Source organism: Oncorhynchus gorbuscha, linkage group LG06, assembly GCF_021184085.1.
Source record: "Oncorhynchus gorbuscha isolate QuinsamMale2020 ecotype Even-year linkage group LG06, OgorEven_v1.0, whole genome shotgun sequence".
In the NCBI taxonomy this organism is placed as follows: domain Eukaryota; kingdom Metazoa; phylum Chordata; class Actinopteri; order Salmoniformes; family Salmonidae; genus Oncorhynchus; species Oncorhynchus gorbuscha.
Window position 1 is genome coordinate 49351251 of NC_060178.1, and position 20759 is coordinate 49372009.

General features: G+C 42.6%; 2 protein-coding genes across 7 annotated transcripts in view; both read left to right on the forward strand.

Moving 5' to 3' along the window:
• LOC124038053 (zinc finger CCCH domain-containing protein 3-like) overlaps nucleotides 1-2920 on the forward strand; it is a 144666-nt gene extending 141746 nt beyond the window's left edge. For all 6 annotated transcript variants that reach the window (XM_046353449.1, XM_046353451.1, XM_046353453.1 and 3 more), the window contains exon 12: nucleotides 2508-2920. In XM_046353449.1, coding sequence (XP_046209405.1) covers nucleotides 2508-2539 — 32 coding nt within the window. In that variant the 3' untranslated portion in view covers nucleotides 2540-2920. The remainder of the gene's footprint in view (nucleotides 1-2507) is intronic.
• A 7423-nt stretch (nucleotides 2921-10343) lies between these two features.
• Nucleotides 10344-13400, forward strand: LOC124038054 (transcription factor MafAa-like). Its single transcript, XM_046353455.1, has one exon. It carries the CDS (start codon nucleotides 11483-11485, stop codon nucleotides 12407-12409), a length of 927 nt encoding a protein of 308 aa, XP_046209411.1. The 5' UTR covers nucleotides 10344-11482; the 3' UTR covers nucleotides 12410-13400.
• Nucleotides 13401-20759: the final 7359 nt, after the last annotated feature.

The window sequence follows — 20759 nt, forward strand, 5'->3', positions numbered from 1 at the left end:
CAGGAATAGGGTTGAAGAGCCCATGGCATACAGAGTGTGGGTGGGATATCACCTGCCGTGCAGCTCCTCAAACAGTGGAGTGAAATAAGTGTTTCTTCTATTGATTTCTCAGCTGCCTCATATTAAGCACAACTCCTCTATCAAAGTGAAGTTGTGTATCCGGCATCATTGATCAACGAACTAACGGGGAAGAGAGAGGCCTCCATTTGCTGTTTGACTACATACACATTAATTTCATGTTTTTGTCCCTGTACCTGCCCATTTGGTAACGGGTCACCGAATCACAACTAATTTCACATATTAGTAAAGACTAGATTAAATTGAGAATAGCCTGATGGGTAAAAATATGATCACTTGATGGGAGAACGGCTGTGCCGCCTGAGGCGAGGAACAAAGCGCAAGCTTTTTTCTGACTTTCTCAAATCTTCATTAGCCTATAGTCACATCATGCAGCCCATACCGTGCATTCGGACCTCTTGACTTCTTCCACATTTTGTTAAGTTATTCTAAAGTTGATTAAATATTTTTTCCCCTTATCAATCTACACACAATAACCCAAAATGACAAAGCTAAAACAGTTTTTTAAATTGATTTTTTAATCTAATTTATGAAAAAGGTGGAAGGTGAACCTCTGCCCCAGTCTGAGGTCCTGAGCACTCTGGAGCAGGTTTGAATCAAGAATTGCCGTAATTTGCTCTGTTCAACTTTCCCTCGATCCTGACTAGTCTCCCAGTCCCTGCCTCTGAAATACATCCCAACAGCATGATGCTGCCACAACCATGCTTCACTGTAGGGATGGTGCCAGGTTTCCTCCAGACATGATGCTTGGCATTCAGGCCAAAGAGTTAAATCTTAGTTTCCTCAGACCAGAGAATCTTGTTTCTCATGGTCTGAGAGTCACTCCAAGTGGGCTGTCATGTTACTTTTACTGAGGAGTGGCTTCTGTCTGGCCACTCTACCATAAAGGTCTGATTGGTAGAGTGCTGCAGAGATGGTTGTCCTTCTGGACGGTTATCCCATCTCCACAGAGGAACTCTGGAGCTCTGTCAGAGTGACCATCGGGTTTTTGGGGACTTCCCTGACCAAGGCCCTTCTCCCCCGATTTCTCAGTTTGGCCGGGCGGCCAGCTCTAGGAAGAGTCTTGGTGGTTCCAAAATTCTTCTATTTAAGAATGGAGGTCACTGATCTTGGGGACCTTCAATGCTGCAGAAATGTTTCGGTACCATTCCCCAGATCTCTGCCTCAAAGAAATCCTGTCTCAGAGCTCTATGGAAAATTCCTTTCAACCTCGTGGCTTAGTTTTTTCTCTGACATGCACTGTCAACTGTGGGACCTTATATTAACTGGTGTGTACCTTTCCAAATCATGTCCAATCAATTGAATTTAGCACTGGTGGACATCACCCAAGTTGTAGAAACAGGATGCACCTCATCTCATTTAAGTCTCGTAGCAAAGAGTCTGAATACTTATGTAAATAAGGTATTTCTGTTTTTTTTATTTTCAATACATTTGCACACAAAAAATCTGAAAACCTGTTTTCACTTTGTCATGATGGGGTTTTGTGTGTGGAAGATTATTATTATTATTTTTAATCCGTTTTAGAATAAGCTGTGAACAGAGTGGAACAAGTCAAGGGGTCTGAATACTTTCTGATTTCTAAGATATTCTAAGGTTCGTATCATTCACTACTAAAGCTGCCAAATCACTCTAAATCTTGTGTAGAAGACCTGTTTCAAATGATCACTTTCATGCTCAACGTAATAAGAATATCCTTTCTATTTTATTCACCTCGGTTCAATGATATTCTTCTTACTATAAAATCATATAATATAAAATAATGGCACGGGACTTAGGCTGTATATTGTCAGCTAACTCAACAAGCCAACTGCTTATGGCAGGCGCATATGCACAGATAACATACAGTAGACCAACTCATATTCTGTTTTTCTGACATGCATTTTCTTCATAACATTTTTCTTTAGAACTGACTAAAATAAATGATGGATTTATTGTGATTGTGTATATTGAATTGATTTATTACACTTTTTAAAAATGTAGATTCCACAAGGCACACATCAGCAGATTGTATGTGTGGAGGCCTGGAGATGCCAAACTTTACGTTAATTAACGGTTAATTACCGGCACTCTTTTGCATGACAATAACCGGCTGACAACATTTCATGACCGCCACAGCCCTGCTCTCCACTTTACATAAATTAACCCAATAGCTATGCATCACTGCCGGAGCGCGCACACGCATGCACACACACCCCTGTTCTCCCATTCATTCAGTTCCCAGTTTGCTCATCAGCGGAGATGCCATCACTCAGGATTTCAGTAGGACAGAGGAGCCCTGCGTTTCACCCATTCACATCCTCAGGCACACCGTCACACACACACACACACACAGCCTGTCGTTTTGTGCACCCCTGTGGTTGTAGAGCGATCTTGTTGGTATCTTTAATCTCAATCTGTTTCTGTTGTGCCTGTCTGTCTATCTTCCATAGAGAGAATACTGCAGATCAAGCCTCGACTCTAGAACTACAGGAACTAGAATGGATACTGCCTGTCTGTCTATCTTCCATAGAGAGAATACTGCAGATCAAGCCTCGACTCTAGAACTACAGGAACTAGAATGGATACTGCCTGAACACCAAATGAGCTTTTGAAAATACTACAGAGACGTATGTATTGAATGCTTATGGAAGCTCTGACGTTTCTCAGACCCTTATCTGTGTCTGTCTCAACCATACTCAACCATACTCAGGGTCTTTAATGTAGCTAAACGTTGGCTTTATGGACTCATACATTTCATACAGCAATGATGTTTGTAATGCAGATTGAATTGATATTTGAACATGTTTCGTTTTTTTTTGTAAATTGGAGCTTGATGAATTTCAAATAAAATGTTATTACTGTACATGCCTGTTGTTGGACTTTGTTTTGCTCTTGGGTCGGGGGTGCTAGCCTCTGATTGTCTGCTCTAGGCGCATGTATTCTGTTGTTGGACTTTGTTTTGCTCTTGGGTCGGGGGTGCTAGCCTCTGATTGTCTGCTCTAGGCGCATGTATTCTGTTGTTGGACTTTGTTTTGCTCTTGGGTCGGGGGTGCTAGCCTCTGATTGTCTGCTGATTACCCACCAACCTCTCTCCCTCCTACATTCTCTCATCTTCCATCCCTCTCCAAGATCGGTCTCTTCTCCTAGATCATCTCTTTGTGTCATATAATTAGTGTGTAGGGAGATGGAGGGTGGCACAGAGAGGATGTTGGGATGTGTAATCCATCCATTACCTGCCTACTGAGCCCAGAGCTGATAATAAAACTATTACTACGCCCCTTTGTGTGTTTGTGTGTGTGTATATATGTGTACAGCTCCTGACATTTAGACCATTAATACGCTATTTAACCGAGGCGTCGTCACGGTGACGAATTACTGTTGCGTCGCCCTGGGGAGCATGTTCACACAGCCGAAGTTACCGCGGCAACACAGAGCATTAATACACGCTAAGGAGCTCACACACACACAATGTAGACCAAGGTTATTGTAGTAGCTAAACTGAAACAAATACGAAAACGAATTACGAAAAAAACGATTTAATAAACTGAAATAAAATAATTTACAAAACTAAAACTATACTGAAACTATTATCTTTGACTCCAAAACAAACTAAAATTCAATAAAAACCATCATGAATTATGTTCAGTTAGTTTTCTTCCTAAACTTTAGGAAAGGTTTCAATGTGGTTTTCAAGCTATCACTAAAACCAGTAGCCACCCTTTGCCTTGATGACAGCTTTGCACACTCTTGACATTCTCTCAACCAGCTTCATGAGGTAGTCACCTGGAATGCACTTCAATTAACAGGTGTGCCTTGTTACAAGTTAATTTGTGGAATTTTATTCCCCTTCTTAATGGGTTTGAGCCAATCAGTTAGGGGTGATATACAGAAGATGGCCCTAGCTCTCATGAAGTCCGCCACAGGAATGGAATACCCAGAGTTACCTCTTCTGCAGAGGATAAGTTCATTAGCGTTACCAGACTTAGAAATTGCATATAACACAGAGTTCAAGTAACAGACACATCTCAACATCAACTGTTCAGAGGAGACTATGAATCAGGCCTTCGTGGTTGAATTGGTGCAAAGAAACCTCTACTAAAGGACACCAATAAGAAGAAGAGACTTGCTTGGGCCAAGAAACACAAGCAATGGACATTAGACCGGTGGAAATCTGTCCTTTTGGTCTGATGAGTCCACATTTGATATTTTTGGTTCCCACCGCCGTGTCTTTGTGAGACGCAGAGTAGGTGAACGGATGATCTCTGCATGTTTGTTCCCACCGTGAAGCATGGAGGAGGAGGAGGTGTGATGGTGTGGGGGTGCTTTGCTGATGACACTGTGATTTATTTAGAATTCAAGACACACTTACCCAGCATGGCTACCACAGCATTCTGCAGTGATATGCCATCCCATCTGGTTTGGGTTTAGTGTGACTATCATTTGTTTTTCAACAGGACAATGACCCAAAACACACATCCAGGCTTTGTAAGGGCTATTTGACCTTGGAGAGTGATGGAGTGTTGCATCAGATGACCTGGCCTCCACAATCCCCTGACCTCAACCCAATTGATATGGTTTGGGATGAGTTGGACCACAGAGTGAAGGAAAAGCAGCCAACAAGTGCTCAGCATATGTAGAAACTCATTCAAGACTGTTGGAAAAGCATTCCTCATTAAGCTGGTTGAGAGAATGCCAAGAGTGTGCAAAGCATCATCAAGGCAAAGGGTGGATACTTTGATGTCTTCACTATTATTCAACAATATAAATTTAAAAAATATATTTAAAAATATATTCCATAAAACATCAACTCCATCAGAAGCTGAAAGATCTGATTAGTGGGTTTTTTAATGAGATTTTTTCAAATTAATAATTTTCCATTTTTTACAAATGTTTGTATTTAACTCATTTTTAGAGGCAAAAATATGTTCGTTTTGAGTATCTGTTGTCAACTCCGTCAGAGGCTTGTCAATATTTGAATCACTGTTGTGCAACATATTTTCACATTTACAGTTTGGTCATTTCCAGGCGCTCTTATCCAGAGCGACTTAGTGTGAGCATACATGTTCATATTTCATACATATTGCTCAACAATTTAATTTTTTTCTGTGCAAGATCTAAGGCATTGCTTTATAAATGTTGTTTTACGTTCTAAATCTAGAAAAAAATACCAAAATGCTAACGGAATTAGCTCTGGAGCATATAATAGTGCTATAAAATATTCTATATATATTTCTACAACATTTAAAAATCTAAAGATAGAATTAAACAATCAAGGTTTTTAAACGCTTGTTGGACAATAATTGTACAAATGAAATGCCTTTTATGGTGACTGAAGGAGTTTACATAAATCCAAGAAGTTGCATTTTATGAAGACATTTGGGGGGGTTTGTGTGATAGCTGATACTTTGGTCTATCAAGCATATAGATTAAGACAAATATCTGTGGGGAAAAAAGGTGTCCGGTCTTTCAAGAATTCTTGAGCTCTAAAACAGGAACATTTTCTCTCGGCCTCATGGCAAAATGTGTAATAAACTGTGTGGTTCGAGCCCTGAATGCTGATTTGGCTGGAAGCCACGGTGTATCAGACCAGAGGCTGGAAGCCACGGTGTATCAGACCAGAGGCTGGAAGCCACGGTGTATCAGACCAGAGGCTGGAAGCCACGGTGTATCAGACCAGAGGCTGGAAGCCACGGTGTATCAGACCAGAGGCTGGAAGCCACGGTGTATCAGACCAGAGGCTGGAAGCCACGGTGTATCAGACCAGAGGTATTACGGAACGTATTTGATCAAATGTTACTGTTCTAATTACGTTGGTAACAAGTTTATATGATCAATAAGGCACCTGGGGGGGGGGGGTATGTAGCCAATATAACAAGGCTAAGGGCTGTATCCAGGCACTCCACATTGCATCGTGCATAAGAACAGCCATGGTATATTGGCCATATACCACACCTCCTCGTGTTTTATTGCTTAAAAAATAGCATGAGATTAGCTATTAAACTACACCTTTTTTTCTGTGTCCCATGGCAACAAAAAGGTTTGAGAGGGGGGCTTGCTCGAACCTTGCGGGGCCATTTTGCGCTACGCCACTGTCGAAGACCAGGAGCTATCACTCTTCCATCCTCCCTTCTTATTTCCATCCTCCTTTCTTATTTCCCTACTCCCTTCTTATTTCCCTACTCCCTTCTTATTTCCATCCTCCCTTCTTATTTCCATCCTCCCTTCTTATTTCCCTACTCCCTTCTTATTTCCCTACTCCCTTCTTATTTCCATCCTCCCTTCTTATTTCCATCCTCCCTTCTTATTTCCCTACTCCCTTCTTATTTCCATCCTCCCTTCTTATTTCCATCCTCCCTTCTTATTTCCATCCTCCCTTCTTATTTCCATCCTCCCTTCTTATTTCCCTACTCCCTTCTTATTTCCATCCTCCCTTCTTATTTCCATCCTCCCTTCTTATTTCCCTACTCCCTTCTTATTTCCATCCTCCCTTCTTATTTCCATCCTCCCTTCTTATTTCCATCCTCCCTTCTTATTTCCATCCTCCCTTCTTATTTCCCTACTCCCTTCTTATTTCCATCCTCCCTTCTTATTTCCCTACTCCCTTCTTATTTCCATCCTCCCTTCTTATTTCCCTACTCCCTCTTGCTGAAGATGTAAGTGCCTTAGACAGGTGTCTGCTGCTGCTTGTCTCAAACCCTCAACACAGGCTGCTGAGCTCGGCAAAGCCTAATTAAGATCAATATTTGAATGTTTTGTAAAAGCGCACAAGAAAAGGGAGAGGAGAGAGAGAGGTGTGTGTGTGTGTGTGTGTGTTTCTTCTCCGCAGTAGCATAAAAAATACAAACTTATTATAAACAGAGTGGCTATTCCATTAAATAAAGATCAGTTTCTTTGTGAGAAATGATTCATTAGCTCTCTCCTCACTCGTCCCAACTATTTCCTTTCCTTCTGTCATTACCTCTTTCCCTACATTATCTTCATGTCTCATAGATTCAGGATGTGCAAAGTATTGGATAAAGTAAACTGACTTTTTCACTGACTCAATGTAAGCTTTGGCAAACACCGAACAACATGTGGGCAGGTATGTAGGGTTTTCTGTCAAATCTCCATTTAACATGTTGCCTCTTTCTGTTGACCTCCTATTGGCTTCATAAAGTGTGTATGTGTGGCCCTCTAGAAATGGAAACTGATTCCTTAAGACCAGCATTTAAGACTTTAAGATGGCCACAAAAACTCTGTCTCTGATAACCTTACACCCCCCCACACACACACACACAGACCAAGGAGTAGACTTTGGAAAGAAGAGGGTTAACTTCGCCCAAAGCTTGCGCTTGTGCCCACCCTGCTCAAATAATCTCCCACTCGCTATGTGGATCTCCCGCGTGCTGATGTTCATGTTTGCTTAAATCGGTAAGAACTGCGCCAGCAGCGAACACCCAATAAGCAAAGACACAAAGGAATCCCTGACTTCTTCTAAATGTACGTCTCAAGGCCTCGGCCACACACACTTCCCTCTCACAATGAATGGACCAAATGGCAGATCTTCTTAAATGTGGCATTTCAATGCAGACTGCTTAGCTTGGCGTTTGGGGTCCGGTTCCTGCTTATTTGATAAAACCCCCCCAACCCCCGTTATGATGACTTAGTGCACCTTAAACTTCAAATACCTTGATATTTCTGTCCCGTTCTCATCTTACAGTCCTACTTTTCTTTTCATCTTAGCCAGCAGATTTGAGCCGGGAAGAGAGAATGCCTCCCAACTGGCACCCTATTCCCTACATAGTGCACTACATTTGACCAGAGCCCTATTGGCCATGGTCAAAAGTGGTGCACTACATTCGGAATAAGATGCCATTTGGGAGACAAATAGTGTATTTCACATCTGTAGTGTTGGACAGGAAGTTGAGCTCAGCGCAGTGTCAGGACGCACACAGTGTATTTCACAGCTGTAGTGTTGGACAGGAAGTTGAGCTCAGCGCAGTGTCAGGACGCACACAGTGTATTTCACAGCTGTAGTGTTGGACAGGAAGTTGAGCTCAGCGCAGTCAGGTGCAGGTTTTATGGTGGCTATTGGCTACTCATCTCATATTATACCTGACTAAGTTAACTTACTGCTTGCCCTCCACCTCTTTTTCCATCTCAATATCACTAGACCATCCGAGTGTGGGGGCCTAGGGGCCATGTAGGTTCATTTGACAATGCACTACCATTACGCATGACCTCTTAACCATTATTAACTTAGGCTACGGACGTTTTTCATCTTATCACTAGACCACACCCGTCTCTCTCTCTGCAGGGCCTAAAGGGCTATGACAAATATATTCCTTTAATTTATACTAAACAAAAATAGAAATGCAACATGCAACATTTTCAAACATTTTACTAAATGGAAATCGGTCCATTTAAATAGATTCCGTAGAAATCTATGGATTTCACATGACTGGGAATACAGATATGCATCTGTTGGTTAGGAAAAAAAAGGTAGGGGCATGGATCGGAAAAGATTATCTGGTGTAGCCACCATTTGGCGCAATTATCGTGCTGAAACAAGAGGGTATGGTGTCGGATGAACAGCGCGACAATGGGCCTCAGGATCTCGTCACGGTTGCTCTGCATTCAAATTGCCATCGGGAAAAAAAATGCAATTGTGTTCTTTGTCCGTAGTTTATGCTTGCCCATACCATAACAACACCGCCACCATGGAGCACCCTGTTCATGTTTACATCAGCAAACCACTCATCCACACGACACCATACACGTGGTCTGCGGTTGTAAGGCCGGTTGGACATACCGCTAAATTCTCTAAAATTACATTGGAAGTGGCTTATGGTAGAGAAATGAACATTCAATTCTCTGGCAACAGCTCTGGTGGACATTCCTGCAGTCAGCATGCCAATTGCACACTCCCTCAACTTGTCACATCGGGCATTGTGTTGTGTGACAAAATTGCACATTTTAGAGCGGCCTTTTAATTGTCCCACGCACAAGTTGCATCTGTGTAATCAGCTTTTTGATTTGCCACACCTGTCAGGTGGATGGATTATTTTGGCAAAGGAGGAACGCTCACTGATGTAAATACATTTGTGCACACAATTTAAGAGAAATAAGCTTTTTGTGCATATGAAACAATTCTGAGGTATTTTATTTTAGCTCATGAAACATGGGACCAACACTTTACATGTTGCGTTTGTATTTTTGTTCAGTGTAATATGACAAATAACTATTCTACCGTTATGCTTTAATTGCCCCTCGACTAAACGCCTAACCCAATTTGCAGAGAAAAGACACAAGTGGGCAGAATCTCAGTATTCATCCTACCCTCCCTTGAGACGCATATCACTGGTATCGACGTTCTGCTCAACCTTCTGCTTTGATTTTCTTTAGCCCGGGTGCCTCTCCAGATGAAGACGTATGTCTCCATGATGGGGGGCGTACATTGCGCGTTCCGCGCACGATGGGGGAGCACGTTGCACGCGAAGTTTAATTATTTTGTCGATCGGCGGAGATGGGTCGGCATGCAATTTGTAGTTAATTGCGACTTAAAACCCCGAGCAGGGGCCATCGCGTGGAATAGCCTAATTGTAATTAATCCCCCACCAATCGCCCGGACCCTCAGCAGGTTTTTCAGACCACAGCTGCATAGGACATGTGTCCTTGTATGTGGTATAATATACATCAAATAAGAAGCGTATAATCACACCTCTCCAACTTTTACCATCCCACTTCATCCCAATATTATCTCATGCTTTTTTTCTATACGCTTTTCATTAGGTGTTTCATTCAGTTTTGAAGTGAAACCTGAGACAACTTTTTGTTGTGTGATTTTTTTATGAGAGCGTTAACGGGACTCCCCTGCTACCAGTGCTCCCATAGGGGCTTTACGGAGTGGCCAAGCACCTCAAACTTAACCAGACTCTCTTATTCCTCCCTTGTTTAGTCTGTTTTATAATAATAATATTGATAATATAATATTCCCCCCAATCGTGTGGAAGTTAGCTAGCCTAGCGGAGCGCCTCCCACGTACCTTACATGTGCCTGCCTCTCTCCTCTCCGTGCAGTAGCACGATCTCGTCGCTAGAGGGGGGAGATGAACCTGTTCCGCGAGCTTGAGTTCTGCGTTCCGACAGCTGCCGGCTGGTCCCAGCGCGAGATGTTGCTCTAGGATAATGCAAATCCACCGCTGTCATCTTCTCCCATTGGTCCGTCACATACGAGGTGGGAGGGTCGGGCGCGTGGTGTCTTTAAAAGTGCAAATGGCCTTTCCCGGCGTCTCAGTGACACTGCGATGTTGCGCTGCACTGCAGAGCCGAAAGTCACGGCCATCTGCCGGATAGAGAGAGCCAACTGTGAAAGGAATTCATCAGCTCACACACACATATACACACACTCTCACACACAGGACGCAACGTTCCCAGAGTGAAAGGGAAAACCGTGGGGACCGGCGCATTCGTGAGTACACAGCAAACTGATAAATATGGACTGACCCTTCAGAAACAGCACCAGTTAGTCCTGTGTCCCACCACCGCTTAAGGAATATCTATTTTTAATATACATACCTATTTTTTTGCTTGTAAGAACTCTTGAGAACTGTTTTTCTCCGAACCATTCCATTGTGGACTCCAGCAGATGCAGAAAGTGGGAGTTTTTTTTTGGTATTATTATTATTTTTTATACGCATCTTTTACGCGCGCGTGTCTAGTGCACAGTGATTTTTTTTTCCGAGCAGTCATGCTCGTGTCTCGTGTGGAAAGTTTTATTCTGGTCATATGTAACACATGCTGCATGCTGCAGTAACTTCAGTCGCGAGCATCGCGAGCCTTCCTGCTCTCCTCCTGCAGAGAGCCTGGACTCGCTGTCCTTGCGTCAGTCGAGGCGAAGAAGAAGGATACAGGAAAATAGATACATTTTTTTAAAACAGACAACAAGAGAGCAACAACTCCAGAACAGGAGATGAGAAAATAAAACCATCCCTTGTGCTGCTTTCCTTCACAACCACTGACTGAAGGACAGTAAATCAGAAGGCGCGAGTCGGTACAGAGGTGGAGGGAGTACAGGACCGGTTGGTGTCTCCAAATTTCACCAGGGGGCTCGAGTTTCAGCCGGCCCTGGGCCGTGGTATTAAAAAGTGAATTTGACCTGGGATAAATTGTCAACAAGAAAATTGGCAGAGGAGAACTGGCAGGTGTACAAGTTAATTTGCGTGCATACATATATTAACACCGTCGCCGCTATACATAGTATTTGTTTTAAGGACTAGCAGTTTAATACGAAGTACCCCCTCATCTATACAACCTTACAACTCCACGCACCGGGCACACAGACGTCCTCTTCGAATCGAAGAAGCAATCTGCATCCGCGAGGGCTGCCCAGTGTCCTGCCGGGTGTTGGTTTGGCTGTGAGGGCGGGAGTCGTCGCATGGACTGACATGGCCACCGACCTCGCCATGAGCGCAGAGCTGCCCAATAGCCCACTGGCCATCGAGTACGTCAACGACTTCGACCTACTGAAGTTTGAAGTAAAGAAGGAACCTCCAGAGGCTGACCGTTACTGCCACCGCCTCCCCCCGGGATCCCTCTCCTCCACCCCGATTAGCACGCCCTGCTCCTCCGTGCCTTCCTCGCCCAGCTTCTGCGCTCCCAGCCCCGGTGGCCAGTCGAGCCAAAACCTGGACAACGGCGTCAACAGCAACAACAGCGGCAGCAGCAACACCCAGAGCGTTGGCGGTAAGCCTCAGTTGGAGGACCTGTACTGGATCCCCAGCTACCAGCACCACATCAACCCCGAAGCCCTCAACCTGACCCCCGAGGATGCGGTGGAGGCCCTCATCGGCAACGCCCATCACCACCATCACCACCACCAGGGCTACGAGGGCTTCCGCGGACAGCAGTATGTAGGGGAGGATCTATCCGCGACCTCGGCCGGTCACCATCACCAGGCCCACCATCACCACCACCACCACGGACACCGCCTCGAGGACCGCTTCTCGGACGAGCAGCTGGTCAGCATGACAGTGCGCGAGCTCAACCGGCAACTGAGGGGGTTCAGCAAAGAGGAGGTGATCCGCCTAAAGCAGAAGAGACGCACGCTCAAGAACCGAGGTTACGCGCAGTCCTGCCGCTACAAGCGCGTGCAGCAGAGGCACATGCTGGAGAGCGAGAAGTGCACGCTCCTGAGCCAGGTGGAGCAGCTGAAGCAGGACGTTGTGCGCTTGGCCAAAGAGCGGGACCTCTACAAGGAGAAGTACGACAAGCTGGCGAGCCGAAGCTACAACGGTTGCGGCCCCGGTAACAACAACAGAGACCCCTCCAACGGAAACCACGGGAAACTGGCCTCCACGGAATTCTTCATGTAAGAGACTTACTCGTGACATGACTTTTGCCCCCTTCTTAAACGTAATTTTAAGTTTAATTTCATTTTAAATATATTATTTATATTTTTCTTTTTGCATTTTTGTTTACAGTTATTCCTTTAGGAAAAACACTCAGTGTACATTTTATAAGTACAACATACAGCATACTGCTTCATACTTAAAGAAACAAGCAAGGTAGGTGCGCACATCGGCTAAGTAGCCTATTTCATGTGCGCAGATATAATTGTTCGATAAGTCTTAAAGATGCTCTTTGAATGAACTTCAATACACCAAGACCTCTTGATCTCGACACGGGATCACAAACAGTCAAATCAATAGACTGATTAATATTTTATGATGCAAAAGATCTCAGAGAAACCCTGATTAACATTTGGAGTCTTGTGAATCAAACTTGGCAAAGTCGACCTACTGAACAGAAAGAAAACAAAACTGAAATGTTTTTCTCAGACAATAAACCCCTACTTGTTTGTTTTGATTCTCTACATGGCGTCTTAAAAGAGCCTTGAGCATCTTGAAGCTGGCGGGACTCAAGGAAGAGAACCCGGTATTGATTTTATCATTGGGACTGAATTGAAATCAAAGTGATCGAACCACGGAAAAAAGCAATACACCTTTGCAGCTCCTGCAAGCCCCGTTGATGTACCGGACTGTGATGATGGAGGGGACTCCCTGATATAGCCTTCCATCCCCGTTAACGGAAAGGGAACGTTTGAATATTGCAAGTCTAGTTCCATCCCTTTTAGCAACCCTGCATGCAGGACATGTATGGCACGGTAACCCAAACCTCCAGTCATCTAACACGAAAGCATGGCCCATGGTTCTTTCCTCCTGTCTTGGTACTTTCCTCTCCTCCTCTCTCATCCTTCTCTTCCTTAGATTAAGGCCAAGGACGCGTCTTAACCGATATTTTCAATCGATTTTTCTATTGTTTTAAACAAAACAAAAACAAAACAAAAATAAATGATCAACTGGGCCAGATATTAGACTTTATTTATTCCCAAGTGTACATATGTGTAGAGAACAGTTTTTGTGTTATTTAGTTACCTTACTTTTCAAAGCTTTTGTTGCTCGATGATGATTCAGAACGTCTTAATACAATGTTACAGCATGCAAATAGTCTACGATATCCTCTTACTTCTACTGGACATGTGGCCCATATAATGTAAACGAGAAGCCTAACTGCACTAAGATAAGAAACATTTTGGGGTAACATTTATTGTTATGGCGTATTGATAGTTATGGTAATTTAATTTTACCTTTATTTAACCAGGCAAGTCAGTTAAGAAAATATTCTTATTTTCAATGACGGCCTGGGAACAGTGGGTTAACTGCCTTGTTCAGGGGCAACGACAGATTTGTACCTTGTCAGCTCGGGGGTTTGAACTCGCAACCTTCCGGTTACTAGTCCAACGCTCTAACCACTAGGCTACGCTGCCCGTAATTAGGTGGATATAGAAATTCGATGGGAGGTGATTTACATAATAGCTACAAATATAAGGATGACATTCGCTGCTAAAACTCTATGCACCAACTTAACTAAACTCTTAATTCATGGATTTTTTAAAAATTGTATAATAATAATAATAATAATAGGTGATCTCGCGGCTTGTGAATACTAATTAATTAAGTCCGCAGTACGGTGTCTTATAGCTCAATATATCTTCTGTCTGATCTGATGTGTTGAGAGATGGCTACAGAGGATGCTTGTTTTTTGGCATACAAATTAGAATATTTTGAGCTGAGGGTATGGTGCCGACTTAGACTAACTAAAAAACCTTACTGTCATCAAGAAATCCCTGGATCATGTGTTACCTGCTGCCTAGATATATGATGTGCGATATTGTGCAGAAGTTCTGAACCACTTTGTCAATGCCAGTTGTTAGTGTAAGGCTGATGGCGACCTGGTTGACACGACAAGGATAATTATGAGAGGTGTTTGCAAGTCGAATCATAATTAAGTGGAATAGAGGTGTTGTTTTTTACCTCCCAACATGCTGCACAGAAGAAGATAATGAATTATCTTGGATAATTGCATAGATTTTAAGTGAACCTCATTGTGGTGCAAATGCAATTCGTCTTAACTTAACGAAATAACTTATTTTGGTACTTTGTCTGATCTTTAAACATTTTACAAAAATATGTCCTATTTTAGTGAAAAGTTATTATTGATTGATTATCAATCAATTCATTCATCACTCAATCAGACAATAAAGCGGAGGAGATTCAGTCATTGGCCTCAGAGATTTATCCAGTGTTTTTGGTGCTAAAATTATTTAGAATTTTTAGAAATCCAACGTGAAACAGGCCTAAACAGCAGCATCATGGCAAGATGGTGAAGTATATTCTGCACGGTGCTGTCGATGCCGCGTTCCCGTGAAAGTCGGAACTAGGAAACTCGGAAATATCCGACTTCCAGAGTTTCCTATTTCCGACTAGTATGTGAACGCTATATCTTTAGGCTACATATGAGTTCTATATATTTATTCGATAAACGTTTAAATGTCCCAAGTGTGAATAAGTCAAAACAAAGACATGTTTCAAAATGGAATGTTGTTAAGAATCTTGTTTTCAAAATGTTTAATAAAAAATTCTGTCCAAAATCTGTTCATCCTTCCCCATGTCTTTCGTTTAAATGTGCCTTCAAGCATTGAACAGTTAGGCTCCGCCGAAAATATCATGTTTACTCAATACACACAAAAGGTTAAAACATCTACAGTAGCCTTATAAGAAAATAAATAGCCGTTTTGTTATAGGCCTATGAATTATTTCGAAAATAATTGGGAAAATTAAACACCTTTCGCCTGAAGCGCTCGCCTGTTTGCAATAGTAAAGACCTGGATTGCCTTTAGAGAACGAATATCTCACATGTTCAATTAAATTACAGATGTTCTAATTTTGAGAATATCCGGTTAAACACCAGCGGATGTTTTAGCTATAACCGAGCAATTCAAGAATCGTATATATATATATATATATATATATATATATATATATATATATATATATATATATACACACATATACATATATAGGCCTAAATGGAAAAAAATAAATCAGGAAAAATGCAATGACAATTTTCTAATTGGCCTATAGGCTAGCTCAGAGTTAAACAAATGAACGTAATTTTAATAGTTTAGATATCCTATGTTTGTGGATTATGCTATATTTAAACTACTTTTCAGGTTCTGCAACAATTGTCCATCTAAATAAGCTACTGAGCTCCAACGAAATGAGAAGCAATCTGTTGCAAAAAGTATAACACACAGGACCGAAACCACAATACTCATATTTGTTTTTATTTAAAATGTACAATTGTGATATTATTATTATTATGACCCTTTCATCATTATCCTGACGTTCTTGTTGTGCTGTATTTTAACCGAGATAAGCTACACGTGAACTTGCCTACTTTCTTCATGTCAAACGAAACAGTGTAGTCTATATCACACATCAACCGCAATTTCTGTAAGGACGCACATTAAGTCTAATTTAACCGCCGTTCGACAGAAGATGGGCACGAGCTTCTCCAAGTCCCTCTGCTCGGTATCCGGTAACGCCGCTGGACCAAATTGTCTTTATATTACAGCCGTTTAGGCTAGTCAACTACTCTGTGCAGCCCTTTCTCCACTGATCACGAGCTTCCCACTGGGCAAAAACTGTTTCTATGTCATTTCAACAAAAACATTCTATGTGACGAAGTTGAATCAACGTGGAAAACTGATTGGACTTCAAATAAGGGAATTTCGTATTTTTTTCACCCAACTTTTAACCTAAATCCAATGACATGTGCATGTTTTTCTTGAATTCACGTCAGTTGAAAACTCAAACGAAATGTAAATCAAAACTAGATGTTGAACTTAAGTCTGTGCCCAGTGGGTTGTATTGTCCGGGGAAAGCCCTGCGCGTCACCATGTGATGGATGGATGGATGGATCAAGGACTTCGCGCACGTTTCACTGCCCTGGGCTGGAGGTCCAGAGACGTCGCTGGTGTAAAAGGTAGGAGAGCAGACATCTCTCTCTCTAAGCGCAGTGAGCATGTTTCTTTGTCATGTGGAGTGTTTAAACAGTGCGTTTAGAGCAGCCAGGCCTAATTTGGGTCCATCCCTTACAATACAAGAATGCAGTTATATAGTGCATTACAACTGCAGTATGCTGCAATCTTGTTTTGTAAGGGATGGACCCAAATTAGGCCTGGCTGCTCTAAACACACTGTTTAAACACTCCACATTACAAACTAATTACTGCAGTAATTATGCAGTGAACTGCAATTACTGCATCCAAAATACCACAGTTGACTGCAGTTACTGCACTGTTAATGCAGTTTCAAAACTAAACTTTTTATGCAAAGGATTCATTCAGGTGTGTGTGTGTGTGCATTAGCGTCAGCGCATGCCCACCCACCTGTGTGTGGGTGTGTGTGTGTGTGTGTGTGACACAGTGGGGGTCGGTGCTGTTTAAGATGAGGGGGACAATACTTTTTTTTTAATGAGTATGACCGTATTTCTATTATAGCATATTCAATGACTGTCATTCATTGTTCCGTTCACCCAGCTCAGTGTAACATCGATAGGTTTAGGTTAACACATGATACTATAATTTTCCCTGCACCCATCATGAGGTTGCTACAACCTAGTCAATGAATGAAAGTTTACAATGTAGGTGCACAGGTTTAGAGACAAATGAAAGTAATCAAGGTGGCAGACAGTGACACTGTCAATACTGCCTTGCACACTCGTGCCTGCATCTAGCTGACTTAGAGTGTAATCCTTAGTCCAACAGTTGCAAACTAGAGTTTCTATTGGACAAATTCAGGTATGTTTATCCCTGTTTTGTTCCATTTGTCTTTGTTTAAGAAACGTTTTTCAATAGAATCAGCGGAATGAATACAGTGTCATGATAAGTATTTTCCTTCATTCTAATTTTCTCTACTTTCGCATATTTTTGATCATAAATGTTATCAGGTCTTCAATCAAAACATAATATTAGATAAAGGGAACCTGAATGAACAAGTCACACAACAATTACATACTTATTTCATTCATTTTATAAACAAAGTTAAGCAACACCCAACGCCCCTGTGTGAAAAAAGTAATTGCCCCCTTGTGTAACTGGTGTGAAATGGTTAGCTGGGTGCGCGCTAATTGCGTTTCAATCGGTGACGTCACCGGCTCTGAGACTCGGAAGTAGTTGTTTCTCTTGCTCTGCAAGGACTGCGGCTTTTGTCGAGCAACAGGTAATGATGCTTCGAGGGTGACTGTTGTCGATGCTTGCAGAGGGTCCCTGGTTCGAGCTCAGGTAGGGGCGAGGAGAGGGACAGAAGCAAAACTGTTACACTTGCACTCAATAACTGGTGTGCTACCTTTAGCTGCAATGACTCCAACCAAACCCTTGTTGTAGTCGTTGATCAGTCTCTCAAGTCGCTGTGGACAAATTTTGGATGACTCTCCCATGAAGAACTGCTGTAACTTAGTGGCATTTGTGGGTTTCCAAGCATGAACTGCTCGTTTCAAGTCCTGCCACAACATCTCAATTGGGATTAAGTCTGGACTTTGATTAGGCCATCCCAAAACTTCAAATTTGCTGCTTTTTAGCCATTTTCACGTAGACTTAATTCTGTGTTTTGGATCATTGTTTTTCTGCATGACCCAGTTGCGCTTCAGCTTCAGCTCACAAATGGATGGCCTGTTATTCTCCTGTAGAATTCTCTGATACAGAGCAGAATTCATGGTTCCTTCTATTAAGGAAAGCCGTCCAGACCCTGAGGCAGCAAAGCATTCCCAAACTATCACACTGCCACCACCATGCTTGACCGTTGGTATGAGATTCAGTTTTGGTTTTCACCAGGCATAATGTGACCCATGTTTTCCAAAAAGTTGACTCAAGTTTGCAAAAGAAGCACCTGGATGATCATCAAGACTCTTGGAAGAATGTTCTCTGGACAGATGACTACACCTTTTGGGATAACGTGGGTCCCATCACATGCAAACCCAGTTCACTTTCATAGCAGCCACATACAAGCAGCATGATCACTTTGCTCGTTAATTCCTTCTCGCATCTAAGAACTCTCCTCCAATCACTCTTTCCCTTGACTTGTGGACTTCAGTGCTAGCTACCATAGCATCCCTCTGTTTAAGCTGGGTGTTTGAGTAGGCTAAACTAGCTAGCTGCATTTGCTAGCTAAGTATGTAAAAGTGAAAATGACAAAATATCTCTCTCTCGCTGTCTCCATTTTTGAATAAATGAATTTCTTGAAAACCTTTCAACTATTGTCTTTCTCTCTCTTTGAGTCAACTACTCACTCATCACATGTGATGTACTGCCGCGCTAGCTAGCTGCAGACTATGCTTTCAGGATGAGATTCATTCTCTGATCCTTTGATATGTCAGTTCATGCTGCAAGAGCTCTGATAGGTTGGAGGGTGTTTTTTTTGTGTGTGTTTTAATAAATTATTTGGTGATGTGAATATAGATTCATTTTCAAGTGTTTTACAATTTATATGAAATTCACTGAGGAGGATGGTCCTCCCCTTTCTCCTCTGTGGAGCCATGTGTGTGTGCCACTCACTCCGAATGTGTTTTTTTTTTCTCTCCGGGAGAAGTAAGAGCACTGAGGGGTGAGGCCGATGTGTCAGATCTTGTGAGTGGTGATATGACATCCATCCAGTCCTCAGATTAACAGGGTTTCCATACTCCGTCAGGGTCACTGACATGGAGCTCACATCACAGTTCTGTCTGTATGCTCCATGCCGTTAGCTTGGTTCTATTTAGGTTTCAGACATGCAAGAAACATGTGTGTTACAGTAGTTATGTGTATGTACAGAAAGTGGTTCTTCCATGGCCAAAATATGAACAAATCAGGGGGACCAGTGGAGGCTCCTCAGAGGAGGAAGGGGAGGACCATCCTCCTCACTGAATTTCATAAAAATAAAGAGTGAAACATTAAAGTTATAATTTTTAGGTAAAACACACTGTTTTGCAATGAAGGTCATAAGTAGCCTCAACAGCATTCTGTAGGGTAGCACCATGGTGTAGCCGGAGGACAGCTAGTTTCTGTCCTCCTCTGCATAAATAAATTAAGGAAAAAGCATTTCACTTTCACTTACTTAGCTAGCGAGCCAGTTTAGCCTGCTTAAACACCCAGCTAAAACAGAGGGGGATACAATGTTAGCTAACTGGCTATGGCTATCCAACAATGAAACTCTTCAAAGTCAAGCTAACATTTGTTTTATTTATTGCCACTGGGGCCCGCTTATGTAACTGCTAAACTGTTTGCTGCTGACTGTACATTACTGCATGGTTGTAGCGGGTTTACTAACGCGTTAGTTCTAGTAGCTATGTTGACTAGGACATTAATATGGTGACAATGTAGGCTGTGTGTAGTGGTTGTGATATAAAGGTTTGGCATGGTAAGTTTTTTTTGTTGCCTGGTCACAGACAGCTGATGTGTTGTGCACTGAAGTCCACAGGTGAAAAGGTGAGAGGAGGAGAGCAGGAGAGGAGGAGAGGAGGAGAGAAGGAGAGGAAGAGAGCAGGAGAGCAGGAGAGGAGGAGAGGAGGAGAGGAGGAGAGGAGGAGAGGAGGAGAGCAGGAGAGCAGGAGAGCAGGCGAGGAGGAGAGCAGGCGAGGAGGAGAGCAGGAGAGGAGGAGAGCAGGAGAGGAGGAGAGCAGGAGAGCAGGAGAGGAGGAGAGCAGGAGAGGAGGAGAGGAGGAGAGCAGGAGAAGAGGAGAGCTGGAGAGGAGGAGAGGAGGAGAGCATGCTGATGCAAGAAAGAATTATACAGTGCTGTTTGTATGTGGCTGCTATTAAAGGGAAGTGTGTTTGCGTGTTATCAAGGGTGTATTCATTCTGCCGATTGGGTTGAAAAACGTTTCTTAAACGGAAGCAAAGGGAATGAAAAAGGGATGAACATGCTTGAATTTGTCCAACGGAAACTCATTTGCAACTGTTGGACTAATGATTACACCCTAGATCAGCTAGATGCAGGCAAGAGTGTGCCAGGCTGTATTGAATGTGTCATGTATTGAGTATCATGTAGTAGGCTAAACCTATCGATGTTACATTGAGCTGGGTGAATGGAATATGAATGACAGTCATCCAATATGCTGTAATAGAATGAAGGTCATGCTCATTAAAATAAAATAAAAACATTGTCCCACATCTTTGTAAGTCGCTCTGGATAAGAGCGTCTGCTAAATGACTTAAATGTAAATGTAATCTTAAATGACACCGAGAGCCACTGAATGGGACTGTATGAGACATGCATACAATTCTGTCTATGCATGTGTTACTTATTTTTTGTGTTCAGGTATTGCAGTGCTTGTATCTGTGTAT

What these genes read in the sequence shown, in the direction of transcription:
- LOC124038054 (XM_046353455.1), top strand. Translation starts at nt 11,483, where the DNA reads ATGGCCACCGACCTCGCCATGAGCGCAGAGCTGCCCAATAGCCCACTG.